Source organism: Hyla sarda, chromosome 7 (genome assembly GCF_029499605.1).
Source record: "Hyla sarda isolate aHylSar1 chromosome 7, aHylSar1.hap1, whole genome shotgun sequence".
In the NCBI taxonomy this organism is placed as follows: domain Eukaryota; kingdom Metazoa; phylum Chordata; class Amphibia; order Anura; family Hylidae; genus Hyla; species Hyla sarda.
Genome location: NC_079195.1, coordinates 79,631,106 through 79,649,457, shown reverse-complemented (window position 1 = coordinate 79,649,457; position 18,352 = coordinate 79,631,106). Strand labels below are relative to the sequence as shown.

Below are 18,352 nucleotides of genomic sequence, written 5' to 3'. Positions count from 1 at the left end.
CACCTGCTTCGCAGCAAGCTACCATTCAGGGAGGTAGTGGAACAGGGGTTCCTGGAGACGGCGCCAATAGCAGTGAAATAGTGCGGACTGCGGGTGGGAAAATCAGCTACTCTGCGGTGTCTTTGTTCTTTATAAAGAATCCGGAGGAACTTAGCGTAGTCACATGCAAAATCTGTCGGCAGAAGGTGAAGCGTGGCCAGGGTCCCAATCTCGGCACCACGGCCCTGCGTCAACACATGATTCGCCACCATAAAGTGGCCTGAAATAACCGTGGCTCCGATGTAGTGGTCCAGCCTGCCGCATCACCCAGTGGCCATCCGCTCCCTCCGTCATCCAGCCAAGGCTCCACCACCTCAGCCGAAGGGAGCATTGTGTCAAACCCTCCTTCTGGCGCTCCTGCTTCTTCCGCTTTTTGTCAGCCATTCCGCCAACAATCGATCGGGAAACCATGTCCAAGAGACAACAGTATGCGCCCACTCATCCAACGGCGCAGAAGTTGAATGTGCTCCTGTCCAAGTTGCTGGTGTTGCAGTCCCTCCCTTTCCAACTGGTGGACTCTGCAGCTTTCAGGGAATTGATTGCTTGTGCCGAGCCGAGGTGGAGAGTCCCAAGCCGTCATTTCTTTGCGAAGAAGGCAGTACCATCCCTGCATAAGTTTGTACAAGAGAAGGTGGGCCAGTCCTTGAGCCTGTCGGTGTGTTCAAAAGTGCACGGCAGCGCCGACGTGTGGAGCTTTAACTACGGGCAGGGACAATACATGTCTTTTACGGCCCACTGGGCAAATGTTGTTCCTGCATAGCCATAACAGCAACTTGGACAGGTCACACCGCTTCCTCCTCCACGCTCTCGCTCCCAGGCAGTTGGTCCTTTTACAGTGTGCGCCTCCTCCTCCCCCGTGTCCTCGGCCTCCACTGCACGTCCAAATCTCGGTTGCCCTTCATCGTACCACGTGTGTAGGGCACAGCGGTGTCAAGCCGTCCTTCACATCGTTTGCCTTGGCGAACGGAGTCACACAGGGGAGGAACTGCTAAAGTTCATTAGGGAAGAAATCCGAGTATGGCTTACTCCATGAAATATGGAAATGGAAACCATGGTGACCGACAATGGGAAGAACATTGTGGCCGCGCTGCGACAAGGAAGTGTGAACCATTCGCCCTGCATGGCACACGTGTTGAATCTGGTTGTCAAGAAGTTCATCAAGTCTTCACCCCATTTGCAAGACGTCCTGACAATGGCAAGGAAACTGTGCATGCACTTCAGCCACTCGTACACCGCCAAGCACACTTTGCTTGAGCTGCAACATCAGAATGGTATCCCACAACATAGTCTCATTTGTGACGTTGCCACACGTTGGAATTCCACCCTCCATATGTTGGACAGACTATACGAACAAAGAAAAGCCATCACAGATGTTTTGATGATACAAGCAGATAGGAGTACTCCCCTTTGTAACTTCAATGTGAACGAGTGGCAGCTCATACGTGACACCTGCCGTTTGCTGAGGCCCTTTGAGGAAGCCACATTTTTTGTTAGTCGCTCGAATTACGCCATGAACGACGTAATTCCACTCCTACATTTACTCCAAAAAATGATTGAAACATGGCTGGTCACGGCAATGGAGATGTTGCGCCTACATCAGAAGGCTACATGAGTCCTGTGGGGGATGAACTGGAGGAGGATGATGAGGGGCAGAGCGGAGAACAGTTTACGGTGGATGAGATGGCCGGTGTTTCTGGTCATTGGAAAGGAGAGGAGGAGCAGCCAGAGGAGCTGGAGGGTTATTACGAGGGAGGCGAGACAGAGGACCCAGACACACCGTGGCAGTATACAGTGGAGATGGAGGCAGGTAGTCCCAGCGAGTCACTGTCACAAACGGCACGATGCATGCTGAGTTGCTTGCGTAGTGACCCCCGAATTGTCAAAATTCGTCAGCGCGATGACTTCTAGATGACCTTATTAGACCCTCACTAACGGCCCAGAATGGGGGCCTTTTTTACACCCACTGAGAGGGAGGACAAACTGACCTACTTCAGGGAGTTGGCCACATGGTCCATCCACTCGCAGGTCTGACTCGGAGGGCCCTCTGCGCACACCTTCCACTGCCACGGCTGCTGGGGAGAGGTGGCAGGAGCAGTACCGGCTCAATCAGCAGCAGCCTGAGTCTACAGTCGCTGATGAGTAGCTTCCTTCAGCCACATAGTGAAGCTACTCATCAGCAGCAGGTGGACATGGAGCAGGACCTGAACCAGCAGGTGGTGGCTTACCTCGACATGACCCTGCCAACAACCATTGAAGATCCGCTGGACTTCTGGGCAGCCAAACTCGATTTATGGCCGCAACTAGCGGAGTTTGCCCTGGAAAAGCTGTCCTGCCCGGCATGTAGTGTGCCATCAGAGCGGGTGTTTAGTGCGGCCGGGGCCATAGTCACCCCAAGGCGAACTCGTCTGTCAACTAAAAATGTGGACAGACTGCCGTTTGTTAAGATGAATCAGGGATGGATCAGCCAGGATTTCCAGCCACCAATGACAGATGGGTCTGAGTAGATTGACCATGCTCCTACAACAAAATTTTCTCTATTGTGGTTGGTTATGAAACCCTCTGGGGCAGACCTGGGCATTGTACGGCCCGCTTGCCACATACGGACCTTTGATTGGCTCTGACCGGCCCGCGCTGATTGGGGGACAACTATGCTGCCTAATCTGGGGGACAACTATGCTCCTAATCTGGGGGAACATCTATGCTGCCTAATCTGGGGGACATCTATGCTGCCTAATCTGGGGGGACAACTATGCTCCTTATCTGGGGGACAACTATGCTCCTAATCTGGGGGACAACTATGCTCCTAATCTGGGGGACAACTAAGATCCTAATCTGGTGGACATCTATGCTGCCTAATCTGGGGGACAAGTATGCTCCTAATCTGGGGAACATCTATGCTGCCTACTCTGGGGGACAAGTATGCTCTTAATCTGGGGGACATCTATGCTGCCTAATCTGGGGGACATCTATGCTACCTAATCTTGGTGACATCTATGCTGCCTAATCTGGGGGACAACTATGCTCCTTATCTGGGGGACAACTATGCTCCTAATCTGGGGGACAACTATGCTCCTAATCTGGGGGACAACTATGCTCCTAATCTGGGGGACAATTAAGATCCTAATCTGGTGGACATCTATGCTGCCTAATCTGGGGGACAAGTATGCTCCTAATCTGGAGGACATCTATGCTGCCTAATCTGGGTGACATATATGCTGCCTAATCTGGGGGACAACTATGCTCCTTATCTGGGGGACAACTATGCTCCTAATCTGGGGACAACTAAACTCCTAATCTGGGGGCCAATTAAGATCCTAATCTGGTGGACATCTGGCAAGCAGGCTGGCAGCTCTGAGTGTTCTCCTTTGTGAACAAAGCAGACTGGCAGCTCGTAGTGTTTAGGACTTCAGCATGAGTCTGAAATGCTTGCTGCCAGGACTGGTAGGGAGACCCCTAGTGGTCATTTCTTCAAAGTGGAAAATTAAATAGAAAGAAGCATATTTTTTAATAACATGCAATTGTAAAGTTATTCTGCATACATTAATCTATAATATATCAAAAGTTTTTTTGATGAGAGGTACCCTTTAACCCCTTCCCGACCTATGACATACCTGTACGTCATGGGTGGCAAGGTGTTCCCGACCCATGACATACAGGTACGTCATGGACATTACTGCCGCTACTCGCGGCATCCCGCAGCGCCCGGAAAGATGGTGGCTATCACTGATAGCCAGCCATCTTACCGTGCGACCACGGGGGGTTTCGTCCCCCCCCAGCGATCGCTGCTATCAGCTGGTCAAATCTGACAAGCTGATAGCAGCGTTTCGCTATCAGAATACTTAGCAGCGCGGTGTGTGAGTTCCGATCACGGGTATCGGGACACACACCGCTCTGCTAAGTGTCCCTGACCCGTCCCCCGGCGTCACTTACCCGTCGGAGCGGTGTCCCGAGCGGTCCCGGCGTCCTCCGTGCGGTCCCGGCGTCCTCCGTGCGGTCCCGGCTGCACTGCGTCCCGGAGGTGAGTTTGCAGCAGCAGTGCGGCATCTTCATTGGCAGCAGTGAGATCGCCGTAAAGCGATCTCACTGCTGCCTCTGAGAGTTTCAAAACTGCAACTCCCAGCATGCCCAGACAGCCTTTGGCTTTCTGGGCATGCTGGGAGTTGTAGTTTTGCAACATCTGGAGGTCCACAGTTTGGAGACCACTGTATAATGGTCTCCAATCTGTGCTCTTCCAGATGTTGCAAAACTACAAATCTCAGCATGCTCAGTCTGTCCAGGCATGCTTGGAGTTGTAGTTCTCTAACATCTGGAAGAGCACAGATTGGAGACCATTATACAGTGGTCTCCAAACTGTGGACCTCCAGATGTTGCAAAACTACAACTCCCAGCATGCCCAGACTGCCCAAGCATGCTGGAAGTTGTAGTTCGGCAACATCTGATCCTTCAGATATTGCCGAACTACAACTTCCAGCATGCCTTGGCAGTCTGGGCATGCTGGGAGTTGTAGTTTTGCAACAACTGGAGGCACACTAGTTGGGAAACATTGTCCGTTTCCTACCTCAGTGCCTCCAGCTGTTGCAATTGTTGCAAAACTATAACTCCCAGCATGCACTGACAGACCATGCATGCTGGGAGTTGTAGTTTTGCAACAGCTGGAGGCACACTGGTTTGGAAACACTAAGTTTGGTTGCAAAACACTTGAAAGTTTATTACTTAACTTAGTGTTTCCAAACCAGTGTTCCTCCAGCTGTTGCAAAACTACAACTCCCAGCATGCACGGACAGCCAAAGGGCATGCTCGGAGTTTGCAACAGCTGGATGTTTGCCCCCTCCCCCCAATGTGAATGTACAGGGTACACTCACATGGGCGGAGGTTTACAGTGAGTGCTGCAAGTTTGAGATGGCGCAAATTTTGCGCTGCAGCTCAAACTTCCAGCGGCAAACTTGCTGTGAACCTCTGCCCATGAGACTGTACCCTAAAAACACTACACTACACTGACACTAACCTAAAATAAAAAGTAAAAAACACTACATATACACATACCCCTACACAGCCCCCCTCCCCCCAAAAAATGAAAAACGTCTGGTACGCTACTGTTTCCAAAACGGAGCCTCCAGCTGTTGCAAAATAATAACTCCCAGTATTGCCGGACAGCCATTGACTGTCCAGGCATGCTGGGAGTTTTGCAACAGCTGGAGGCACCCTGTTTGGGAATCACTGGCGTAGAATACCCCTATGTCCACCCCTTTGCAAATCCCTAATTCAGGCCTCAAATGCGCATGGCGCTCTCACTTCGGAGCCCTGTCGTATTTCAGGGCAACAGTTTTGGGACACATATGGGGTATCGCCGTACTCGGGAGAAATTGCCTTACAAATTTTGGGGGGCTTTTTCTTCTTTAACCCCTTATGAAAAGGTGAAGTTAGGGTCTACACCAGCATGTTAGTGTAAAAAAATTAATTTTTTACACTGACATGCTGGTGTTGCCCTATACTTTTCATTTTCACAAGAGGTAAAAGGGAAAAAAGACCCTCTAAATTTGTAACGCAATTTCTCCTGAGTACGGAGATACCCCATATGTGGGCGCAAAGTGCTCTGGGGGCGCACAACAAGGCCCAGAAGGGAGAGTGCACCATGTACATTTGAGGCGATTTGCACAGGGGTGATTGTTACAGCAGTTCTGACAAACGCAAAACAATAAATATCCATATGTGACCCCATTTTGGAAACTACACCCCTCACGGAATGTAATAAGGGGTGCAGTGAGCATTTACACCCCACTGGTGTATGACAGATTTTTGGAACAGTGGTCTGTGAAAATGAAAAATAAAATTTTTGATTTGCACAGTCCACTGTTTCAAATATCTGTCAAACGCGAGTGGGGTGTAAATGCTCACTGCACCCCTTATTAAATTCCATGAGGGGTATAGTTTCCAAAATGGGGTCACATGTGGGGGGGGGGGTCCACTGTTCTGGCACCATAGGGGCTTCCTAAATGGGACATGCCCCCCAAAAACCCTTTCAGAAAAACTCACTCTCCAAAATCCCATTGTCGCTCCTTCCCTTCTGAGCCCTCTACTGCGCCCGCCGAACACTTTACATATGCATATGAGGTATTTCCTTACTCAAGAGAAATTGGGTTACCAATTTTAGGGTGATTTCTCTCCTTTTACCCCTTGTAAAAATTCAAAAATTGGGTCTACAAGAAAATGCGAGTGTAAAAAATGAAGATTTAGAATTTTCTCCTTCACTTTGCTGCTATTCCTGTGAAACACCTAAAGGGTTAAAACACTTACTGAATGTCATTTTGAATACTTTGGGGGGTGCAGTTTTTAAAATGGGGTCATTTATGGGGTATTTCTAATATGAAGATCCTTAAAATCCACTTCCAACCTGAACTGGGCCCTGAAAAATTACGATTTTGAAAATCTTGAGAAAAATTGGAAAATTGCTGCGGAACTTTGAAGCCCTCTGGTGTCTTCCAAAAGTAAAAACTTGTCAATTTTTTTATGCAAACACAAAGTAGACATATTGTATATGTGAATCAATATGTAATTTATTTGGAATATCCATTTTCCTTTCAAGCAGAGACTTTCAAAGTTAGAAAAATGCTAAATTTTCAAAATTTTCATGAAATTTTTAGATTTTTTACCAAGAAAGGATACAAATATCAGTGAAATTTTACCGATACCATAAAGTAGAATATGTCACGAAAAAACAGTCTCGGAACCAGAATGATAAGTAAAAGCATTCCAGAGATATTAATGTTTAAAGTGACAGTGGTCAGATTTTCAAAAAATGCCCAGGTCATGAAGGTGAAAATGGGCTGGGTCATGAAGGGGTTAATCAAATGTATGGGATAATTAAACACTCTTGGGTAGTGTTATTTTTAAATTTACTGATAATTTTATCAGTAATAAAATTGAATTTTGCAGAATGCTAACCGTCACACAACAGAACGCTTGTTGCGTGTGATTTTTTAATGAAAAAAAAAATATATATGGAGAGGGATTAACTCTGCTTAATAATTTTTTGCGATTAGAAACCTTTTGTGATCTGATCTTTTGGAGACAGATGCGCTTACACACATGTAATAATATTTTTAACCAAATTTTCAAACATTGTGTGGTTTATTATTTTTGAGAAGAATGTCTTTTGGTGGTCCACCGTCCTGCATTATAGAGTCTTCTGAACTGCTGTATATGCGCTAGTTTTTAAAAAAACAGGTATTTTGTCAGACAATTTCAATAAAATTTTGCGTTTTTTTGGGGGTGGATTGTGAAGCCCGGGTGTGTACTCGTGCAACACCTCCACGCTGTGCCATTCAGCCACTATATGGTGTCCTCATGCTGCCAACACCTCCACGCTGTGCCATTCAGCCACTATATGGTGTCCTCATGCTGCCAACACCTCCACGCTGTGCCATTCAGCCACTATATGGTGTCCTCATGCTGCCAACCCCTCCACGCTATGTCATTCAGTCACTATGTGGTCTCCTGACACTGATGCCACCACCAGGCTCTGTCATTGTGCTGCTGTGCGGCAGTGATTTTAAGAGCGATGCCGGTAATCTGCATGCTATTCTGAATAACAGTATTATTTCACTACCCCAGCACACTCCATATGTGTTTTAGGACACAGCAAAGTGTTCTATACCCCTATAGAGGCTGTATGTAGGCTAGAAATAGCCTTTTTTAATATCGACACGCCGCGAGCAAATTCGGATCGAAACAAACTTTTTGGGAAAATTCAGCGAATCGGCCGAATCCTATTTTTGAAAAGTTTGCTCATCTCTAATTTTTATCACAGATTCACAATATGCCAATAGAATTCTAGAGTTAGAGTTCTATAGAGTTCCATAAAATTTTTTACAGTTGTTTTTTTCTCAATGATTCAATGGCAAATTTGCAGTAAAGAAAAATAATCTATGCAGTAGTTCTTCACATGCTCTATTACAGCGGCACATGGAGGTCCATAACACAGACCATGAGTCAAGAACAGGGTTCTTGCATGGATGGGTCTAACATTTATAGTATGAAAGTTATCAGAAGTATTGTTTTATATTTTATAAAGGTTGCAGTGGGTTATGATAAAGTTTTTTAAAACTCCTTATGGTATATTTATGAGCCTAATTCCAGCATACTAGTGTACGCCAAAGGTGGTTTCCTCAAACATTTACGGTCTATTTGTCACAACTGTGTTGATTGTCATCAATAACATTTTCATGTAATACAGGATCTCCTAACATTTGCAGTCTAAAATGTAAAATGCACTGGATAAAGTTGTGATAAAAGCCTCTTCATAAATCCCAACTTTTTGTCCAAAACGGGGCTTCCGCAAAAAATGTTTTTAATTTTTGTATGCTAGATAACCGACTTAATATATTCTCTTACTGTATCTTTTTTGTTAAGCTGGGCTACAAGGAAGACCACCTAACCTTCCACTAATGCTTCTATCACTCTTAGATACAACCTTTATTTACAGTCAAAGCAAGCTCTTTCGGCTACATCTTTATTTTGTGTGGAGGTTGTTTTATGCTTTGTATAGGCTTCATCGTCATGATTATACTGAGTATGTGCATGTTTTGACACACCTGTACTTTTGACAGGTACAGATATTGTAAGTGATATTGATAGCTTACAGATATTTACTTGTCTGTAAAGCGTTTTTTTGTCATGAGAAATTATGGATGTTCTTGACCACCTTATTTGTATTCCTCAAAAATAAACAAGGAAAAAGAATTGACTTGCAAATATGTTATTTTTGCTATGCCATTGTAAAATTGTGTGCCTTCAGTGAGCTAGTTTTAAAAAGGATGAATGTGAAAAATGAAACCTTGCCTTGAAATCTGCTCACTTAGGAACCATCAAAAACAACTCCGCTGAACCTACAACCTTAATAGAAGAACACTGGGCTTCAACAATCCAGAAGATTTCACCTACTGGTGGTCAAGATCTGCAGAAAGATCCAATTTAAAATCTTCAAAGTCCTACATTAGAGCAAAATAAAAAAAATTGTTGGAATAGAGATCATTCCAGAAATCCCAATTTTGGCAATTTTTCCGAAACTTAATATTAGGTTTTATAGGATCTTAACATACAAATTGTTAGATAACAAACATGTCATATATTGCTGATATTTATGTTCTTATCCATTGTATATTTCTTGTGACAGGTGTGACAGGCAATAGTTTTATCCTGATAGTTCACTTAACAGACTGGCTACGGACCCATGATCATAACCCTTGTAATCTTATCCTCAATGGCATAGGAATTTCCAACCTGCTTCTTCAAGGATCTGTTGTCTTTCAAGAGATAACTTTCTTCTTATATCCTGACTACTACTTTGAGGATTGGGTTATCTACATGGTTATAGCATTGCAAGCTACGTACTCATTCTCAAGTCTCTGGTGCTCCACCTGTCTATGTTTCTACTACTTTGTGAAGATTGTTAATCTTCGAGGAACATTATTTTACAAGCTGAAGGCAAAGCTTTCCACATTGGTGCCCTGGCTGCTAGTTTTCTCTGTGATCCTGTCCTGGTTTGCCGGGATGCCAGCTTACTGGGATTTATACTTGGACATTTCATTATCTACACTCAATATTACAGGAAACCTAACAACACTGGTGTCTGCTAAATACAGTAGTAGATGCAACTGTTTGTTTCAAGTGTTCAATGTTGTTGCTTCGGCTGCTTTTATTATCATTTTCTTAACAGCCGGGGCCATCATCGCCTCTCTGTGTAAGCACATGCTACGGATGAAACAGAACAGCGATGGTCCTGGACATTCTAAAATACGTTCTCACCTATCAGCAGCTAAAACTGTGACTTTACTACTTATATTCTACTTGATTTTCTACAGCTCTTTTACTGTAATATACAATCCGGTGGGCTTTCCGGATGACTTAACAATGACTTTTTGTCTAATTATCGTTTCCTTTTTTCCTACAGTCAATTCTGTTATTTTAATTTTTGGAAACAGAAAACTGACAAATATTTTGAAAAAACTCCTCGGTATGCAGCCTAGTGTTGGAAACACAGAAGTCACTGTAACAACTAGTTAGTGTCAATGTAATGTTTTGGTAATGCAATTGTTTATTATTATACCGTTGGTTGTCTGTACCAACTATCTTAATATTTGGACAGGGCAGGACAGGACTATAGTAATACCCTTTATTTATATAGTAACAACATCTTCTTCAATGTTTTACTATCAGGGGAGGCATTAATCATACAAAATGGCAAACTAAGGCTAAACTCACATCGTTTGGTATAGCTATTTCATAGTGGTATATTTTATTTTGTGATATATTGCATTTAGAAGTGCTTTTAAATATACAATTGTGGCTGCTGATCCTGACTTATCATGACCAAGCATTTGAAAAAAGGTCCCCTTTTGGCATCTATGGGCACGTTGGCACATATGGAGATTTTCCCGTCATAGATGCCAACAGTGCACAACAGGTTTGGTGGGAATTGAGTTTATATTGTACTGATAATAAAGCAACAGATGAGAACACATTGACCAACAAATAGTAATGTCTAGTTTTGACCCATGGTCCAAGTATTGGGCAAATAAAAAAAAAAATAGTGCATGAATTATTCATCAGTAAAAATGTACCCAAGTTTTCATAAAAAGTTTTGATTGGTTGGAGTCTGCACACAACCTAACACGATCCCATAGAGTTACATTTTGAGACCATCTTGGTCACAAGGCACTGAGCCAGGAGAAAACAAGAAAACATAGTGGGGGAGATTTATCATTCAAAGTGTACCCTACTCTTTTTTTACCGCCGTTTTTTCTGTCTAACTTTTTCTGTTGCAGCGTGTAATTTATCATAAGTGTGTACTATAGATAATGAATTCCCATTCCCAAACATTTTTGATAAACTATGTGACCTTTTAAACTTTAAGCAGCTCTAAAGTGGGTGAATTATGGTAGAAGTCTAGGAGACTAGAATAAGCGGTTGTGTTGAAGAAAGGCAATTGACGGGAAAGTTGTTATTCATAATCATGGGTCGGGTTATTATCCCATTAAATGTATTGTTCATTAGACTATTGCAGTGTATTTGGCATGTTTCTAACCACATAAATGGTGGTGGGAATAAGCCACTAGTGGAAAAAAAAAAAATATATATATATATATTGCTGCAATATTCTAGGTGTATGGTTGATGTTGTGTTTAATAATGCTTGAAAATACTTAAAGTAAATGAATGTAATTAAAAGAGTGTGATTTTCCTAAAACATTATTTATGTAATTCAAGTAATGTAATTGCATGTAATGTTAATCGTTAATAGATAAATGATGGTGCAAATAGTAAATTTATAATTAACCCCATAAGAACACAGGGTTTTTCTGTTCTTGTTCTTTCGTTTTTTCCTCATTACCTTCTAAAAATAATTAATAACACTTTCAATTTTACGCATACAGACCTATATCAGTGCTTTTTTTTTTGCGCCACCAATTGTACTTTGTAATGACATCATACATTTCACCACCAAATTTACGGCAAAACCAGAAAAAAAAATATTTGTGGGCAAAAATTGGAAAAGAAACGTAATTTTTTTTTTACTTTTGAGGGCTTCCAATTCTATGTAGTGCCCTTTCTGTAAAAATGACACCTTATCTTTATTCTGTAGGTCCATACAGTTACAAGGATACCAAATTTATATAGGTTTTATTTTATTTTACTACTTAAATAAATAATAACTGCATGCACCAAAACTAGTATATGTAAAATTGTCATCTTCTGACCCCTAAAACCTTTTTTATTTTTCTGCATGCCAGGATGTATGAGAGCTCATTTTTTGCACCGTGATCTGAACTTTTTATTGGTTCCATTTTTGTTTTGCTGGTAGTTTTTGATCACTTTTTATAAAAAATTTTTAGGGTATACAAAGTGACCAAAAATACGTAATTTTGGACTTCGGAATTTTTTTTATGTGTGCGACATTAACTGTGCGGTTTAATTAACCCTCCGGCTACTTCAGCAGTGGATCGCCCACACCCCCCCCCCCCATGTGCGATCGCGCTGTGCGGGGGGGTTTGGAGTCGATCTACCACACTGGACCACCAGGGATGGTTGAAATGTCCCTTTAGACACCGCTGTCGACTTTGACAGTGGCGATCTAAAGGGTTAATAGCCGCCCGCTGAAATGCCAGTGATTATCCCTTGCGCCATACATCGGTTGCGTCTCAGGACGGGCCTGCTCATCCTTAGATGGCAACCGGTTGAAAGACTATTTTTTTTTTTTATTAGAATTTTATTAAAGGTTACAATGAAATGTACAAGTATCAATAATACTGAAACGAGGTCCAAATGAACATAAAAGAAGGTGCCTACATAATACATGATAAACATCAAAGACAAGGACATGAACAGAACCAGTGGCGTAATTATAGAGGTCGCAACGGTCGCCATGGGGACCGGGCCCGTTAGCCAGGGGGGCCCACAATCAAATTATGGCCGGCACCGCCATAATGTTAATTAATCAGTATGACTGCAACCACTGCTACCAGACCTGTCCGTCCGGTAGCAGCACAGTCTACATGAGGAGGACCTGGGGTGGGACCTGAGTGACTATCCCACCCCTGCCTTTCCGCAGGGAGAGTGGAGGAGGAGGGGCATGGAACGAACGGCGAAAACAGGAAGCCCTGCCTCTCTCCTTCAGCAGTGACTGCCCGTAATAACACATCACACCGCCCGCAGGACCGTCAGTCACAGCTCGGTAATCCGCCCACAGGACCGTCAGTCACAGCCCGGTAATCCGCCCGCAGGACCGTCTGTCTGTCCACTTCCCTTTCCTCCACCCTGTATGAGTAAACTCTGCGCATTATAAATGAACGGCGCTGCAGCGCCCAGCGCCGTTTATTTTATGGCATGCCTATGAAGTTAGTGCAGGAACTTCTGCGCTCACTTCATAGTAGTTGCGCATAGTGACATCCTCTGATGTCAGAAGCCAGTGTTTTCCAACCATGGTGCCTTCAGATGTTGTACAACTCCCAGCATGCCCAGACAGCATTTGGCTTTCCGGACATGCTGGGAGTTGTAGTTTTGCAACAGCAGGAGACACAAAACTATAAATCCCAGCATGCCCAAACAACCTTTGGCTGTCCGGTGGACAGCCAAAGGTTGTTTAGGCATGCTGGGATTTGTAGTTTTGTGTCTCCTGCTGTTGCAAAACTACAACTCAAGCCAAAGGCTGTCTGGGCATGCTGGGAGTTGTAGTTTTGCAACAGCTGGAGGTGCCATGGTTGGAAAACACTGGTTTACAGTAAATGTCACCGGTCGAGGCGGGGCTTGGCAGAGTGCAGTATGACTCACTGACCACCGGCAACCAGGAAAAGGATTGCGGCGGAGGCACCGGGGGAGCGACAGCAGGTATGTATATTTATTATTTTACTGCCGGCAGTCTGAATAACAATTTTTGCATCCTGGAGTACTCCTTTAAGTTAGAGAAATATATATTGTGAAAACCCCTCTTATCATAAATCATCCTGTACAGATTAACATTAGGGTAGAGTTACATGGAACAGATCCGCAGCGTATTTTACGCTGCGGATCCACCGATGACTCTATAGAGGGCCTCCTGCTGTTTCCCCCCCTGTGTGCTGCTCACAACAGCAATCTGCCATACCAAGCAGCCACACAGGGACCTGTGAGTCACCACGGGCACATGCTGTGTACTCGGAAACATCATGGAGCGGCTCGAATCGGCGGATTGCTGCTGTAAGCAGGATACGGGGGAAAACAGCTGGAGGCACACTATAGGGTCAAGTCATTGACGGATCAGCAGAGTAACATAGACTACTGATCTGTTACATGTGACCCTACCATAAAGGTGCGTTCACATGTGCGTATTTTTGCTGCAGATTTGCTTCAGGAGATTTTGCTGCCCATTGACTTCAATGGGTAGCAAAATCTACCACATCTGCAGCAGAAAATGTATTGAATCTGCGGGGGGGGGGGGGATCTGTGGGCTGCGCATTTTCAGCCTTCTTGAATAATGGTATCTGCTTGTTCATGAGGTGATCATAGAATTTGGGGTCAGGAGGCAGCGTGTGTATGCATGATGTGTATGTATGATGTGTGTGTGTATGTATGATGTATGAATGATGTGTGTATGAATGATGTGTGGGTATGTACTGTATCTATGATGTATGAATGATGTGTGTGTATGAATGATAGATGCGTGCATATGTATGTATGATGTGTGGAGTTGTATTATGCGGGGGGATCTGGAGGCAGCGGGTGTATGTATGATATGTGCATGCATGATGTGTGTGTATGTATGTATTATGCATGTGTGGGGTGGGGGGCCGAGGGTGGCGTGTCTATGATGTGTGTGTATGTACTATATGTATGAATGGTGTGTGTGTGTGTGTATGTACTGTATGTGGCAGTATTATATTATTCAGGGGGTATAGTGGGTGGCAGTATTATATTCAGGGGGTACAGTGGGTGCAGGATTATATTCAGGGGGTACAGTAGGTGGCAGTATTATATTCAGGGGGTACAGTGGGTGGCAGGATTATATTCAGGGGGTACAGTGGGTGGCAGGATTATATTCAGGGGGTACAGTAGGTGGCAGTATTATATTCTGGGGGTATAGTAGGAGGCAGTATTATATTCAGGGGGTACAGTAGGAGGCAGTATTATATTCAGGAGGTACAGTAGGTCGCAGTGTTATATTCAGGGGGTACAGTGGGTGGCAGGATTATATTCAGGGTGTGCAGTGGGTGGCAGGATTATATTCAGGGGGCACAGTAGGTGGCAGTATTATATTCAGGGGGTACAGTAGGAGGCAGTATTATATTCAGGAGGTACAGTGGGTGGCAGTATTATATTTGGGGGTACAGTGGGGGGTAGTATATGCAGCAGGTACAGTGGATGGTAGTTTTATATTCAGGGGGTACAGTGGGTGGCAGTATTATATTCAAGGGGTACAGTGGGTGGCAGTGTTATATGCAGGAGGTACAATGGATGGTAGTTTTATATTCAGGGGGTTCAGTGGGTGGCAGTATTATATTCAGGGGGGTACAGTATTTAGCTGAATAATAATGATTATTGTCTTTAAACAGAGGATGAGGATCTACTGACAAAGTGAGGAGCCTATGATGTCTGGATGTCAGACTCTGCAGAGAAGATGGAGCTTGAAGAAGTCCTGACGTCTGGACCAGATGGAGAAGAAAAGACAACAGAGAAGACGTCACTCAGGTCACTGATATCATTGTGTGTTCTCCTGACTGTCTCATCAGAGCTGGAGTCACTTGTAAGTTCCACAGTGATGATGGGTGATGCTGTACCCTAATCTGTGGCTCTCCAGCTGTTGCAAAACTACAACTCCCATAATGCCTTATACTCTCCAGACATGTTGGGAGTTATATCTTTACAACAGCTGCAGACCAACTGGAACCAAGGTGATTGGGTGATTGGTGGGGGTCCCAGCAATTGGACCCCCACCAGAAAAATGGGATGCTTATTCTTAAATGTCTGTTTCATCTGTCTGGCCCTGCCTGTCACTTATATTGTTGTGTATTCTGCTGACTGTGTCCCATCAGTGCTGTAGTCACTGATATGTTTGTGCGGCCGAGTAAGGGATCGTCCGGGATTGGTGAAGTGGGTCGTCAGGTGGTAGGGGGGCCCAAGGTAATTTTTTGCACCGGGGCCCTTGGGTTTCTAGCTACGCCCCTGAACAGAACAGTAAGCTAATCGTATCTCAGGCGAGTCCTCGTCAGGAAAGGGAAGAGAAGGGAGAACATAGGGGTGAACCAGACTAGCTGTAAAAGAAAAAGGGAAGGAATGAATGTGGGGAGGGAGGAGGAGAGAAAGGGAGAGGGGATGAAAAGGAGAGAGAGGACGAAAGGGAAAGCAGTGCACATACAATGAGAAGGTGCTCACCTCGTAGAACTCGCTTGACACCCCAAATTGCTGGGACCAACAGTCAGTTATAGGATGAGAGAAGGGTATAATAGAGATTTACATAAGACTATTCTTCTATGTATGTGTTATAGAAATCTATTATTATTTTCCACATTCAGAGTTAATAAGACTACGTATCACAGCTCGCCGTTCATTGACCTGAGCCTCCTAGGATATAAAATCTGGGCTGTGATTGGCTATTAAGGGCAGATCACACTAATTCTTGTCTCAGACAGAATGATAAATTTGGACCATTGTCTAAGCAATTACAGTCATCTATACAGCTCACAAGGACTGGGACTAAAATTCAGCCCTGTCATTTGAAAGCAAACAGACACATACACCTGATTGTCTAACTAGTGGTCTCTGTGTCTCTATTACAAATATTGCCCCACCAGCTGCTGGGGGCAAAAATGTTACTGCAATTTAAATGTAACAACACAGAGGTGGCACCAGTATGTTTGTGTGCAGTGTACACAATGCAGCGTACAAACTTTTTTTTTCCAGCAGTTGAGCATTCCAGCCAGTGGCGGATCCAGGGGGGGGGGGGCGTCAACGGGGCAATTGCCCCCCCCCCCGAGATTTCTGCCCCCCGTATAATACTACTAAAATAGCATAGCTAGACACAAGAAAAAACAGCACCGGATAGTTGTTTGTTGTACTCCATTTCTCATGATATGTGCTAAGTGCTGGGGGTCTATAATCCGTTAGTCAGTATAGCTCCAAAAACTATTTATACAAAAAAGGACTTAAACTGAGAGCAATTGCTACTGAAAAATATGCAAATTTTATTAGTATATCCAAAAAGTTAAAAACGTCACACACTTGTGACAAAAATGCAATAAAGATAGAATACCAGATGTGTATGTATAAAGCAATACAAAATGAGATGTGATCAGATACAACCAAAAAACGTAGGTGGATCAGGTATAGCAATCGTTGTAATCACAATGGATCTATATATAGTGAAGTCAAGGAAATGATATGATATCAATGGCTCTTATTCAACAAAGAGTAAACAGGGGTCAGAAGGCCCCAATATATTTGTATGAGAGCTACCTGCTCTATCACATTTTAACTGATGATATGAATAACATGCCCAAAGTAAACAGGGGGGCACAGGGGGGCACTATATGTCATGCTCCCCTAACATATAATGCCCCCTGTGCTGAGCCCCTTGCACATAATGCCCCCGTCATGCTCCCCTCACATATATTGCCCCCTGTCCTGTGCCCCAACATATAATACCCCCTTCATGCTCCCCTCACATATAATTCCCCCATCCTTTGCCCCAACATATAATGCCCCCATCATGTACCCCTCACATATAATGCCCCCGTCCTGTGCCCCAACATATAATGCCCCCATCATGCTCCCCTCACATATAATGCCCCCGTCCTGTGCTCCAACATATAATGCCTCTGTCATGATCCCCTGACAGGGGCATTATATGTTGGGGCACAGGACAGGGGGCATTATATGTGAGGATCACATCACAGTGGGCATTATATGTGAGGATCACATCACAGGGGGCATTATATGTGAGGATCACATCACAGGGGGCATTATATGTGAGGATCACATCACAGGGGGCATTATATGTTAGGGGAGCATGATGTGGGCATTATATGTTGGGGCACAGGACAGGGGGCATTATATATGAGGGGGGCATGACGGGGGCATTATGTGTAAGGGGCACAGCACAGGAGGCATATGTGAGGGGCACAGGACAGAGGGCATTATTATCTGGGGGAAACAGGTCAGACATTATTATTATGTGAGGGTGCAGGACAGGTCATAATTATTATATGTGGGGGACAAGATTGGGCATTATTACTATTTATGAGGAGCACAGAATGTTTTGCATTTTAGAGGTATGCTTTATATTATAAAGGAATTTCTGGGGTGCTACGATATTTATGGGCCACAATACATTCCAGTATTGTATTCAGATGGTGCAGTGTGTAGTAGTATTATATTCAGAGAGCACAGTGTGTGGTAGTATTATATTCAGAGAGTGCAGTGTGTTCTAGTATTATATTCAGAGAGTGCAGTGTGTGGTAGCATTATATTCAAAGAGCACAGTGTGTGGTAGTAATATATTCAGAGAGCACAGTGTGTGGTAGTATTATATTCAGAGGTACAGTGTGTGGTAGTATTATATTCAGAGGTACAGTGTGTGGCAGTATTATATTCAGAGGTACAGTGTGTGGCAGTATTATATTCAGAGGTACAGTGTGTGGTAGTATTATATTCAGAGGTACAGTGTGTGGTAGTATTATATTCAGAAGTACAGTGTGTGGCGGGTTTATATTCAGAGAGCACAGTGTGTGGTAGTATTATATTCAGGGGATACAGTGTTTAGCTTTATTATAATAATTATTGTTTTC

General features: G+C 44.1%; 2 protein-coding genes across 2 annotated transcripts in view; one reads left to right on the top strand and one right to left on the bottom strand.

Annotated features, from left to right (window-relative positions):
* The window catches only part of LOC130281980 (protein spinster homolog 1-like), a 261,234-nt gene that overhangs the window by 148,073 nt on the left and 94,809 nt on the right, over nt 1-18,352 (bottom strand). The window lies entirely within an intron of this gene.
* On the top strand, nt 9,157-10,101 carry LOC130283147 (taste receptor type 2 member 7-like). Its single transcript, XM_056532340.1, has one exon. It carries the CDS (start codon nt 9,157-9,159, stop codon nt 10,099-10,101), a length of 945 nt encoding a protein of 314 aa, XP_056388315.1.

Bases quoted from the DNA above. Each gene is read 5' to 3' on its own strand.
- LOC130283147 (XM_056532340.1), top strand. From the start codon at position 9,157: ATGTCATATATTGCTGATATTTATGTTCTTATCCATTGTATATTTCTT.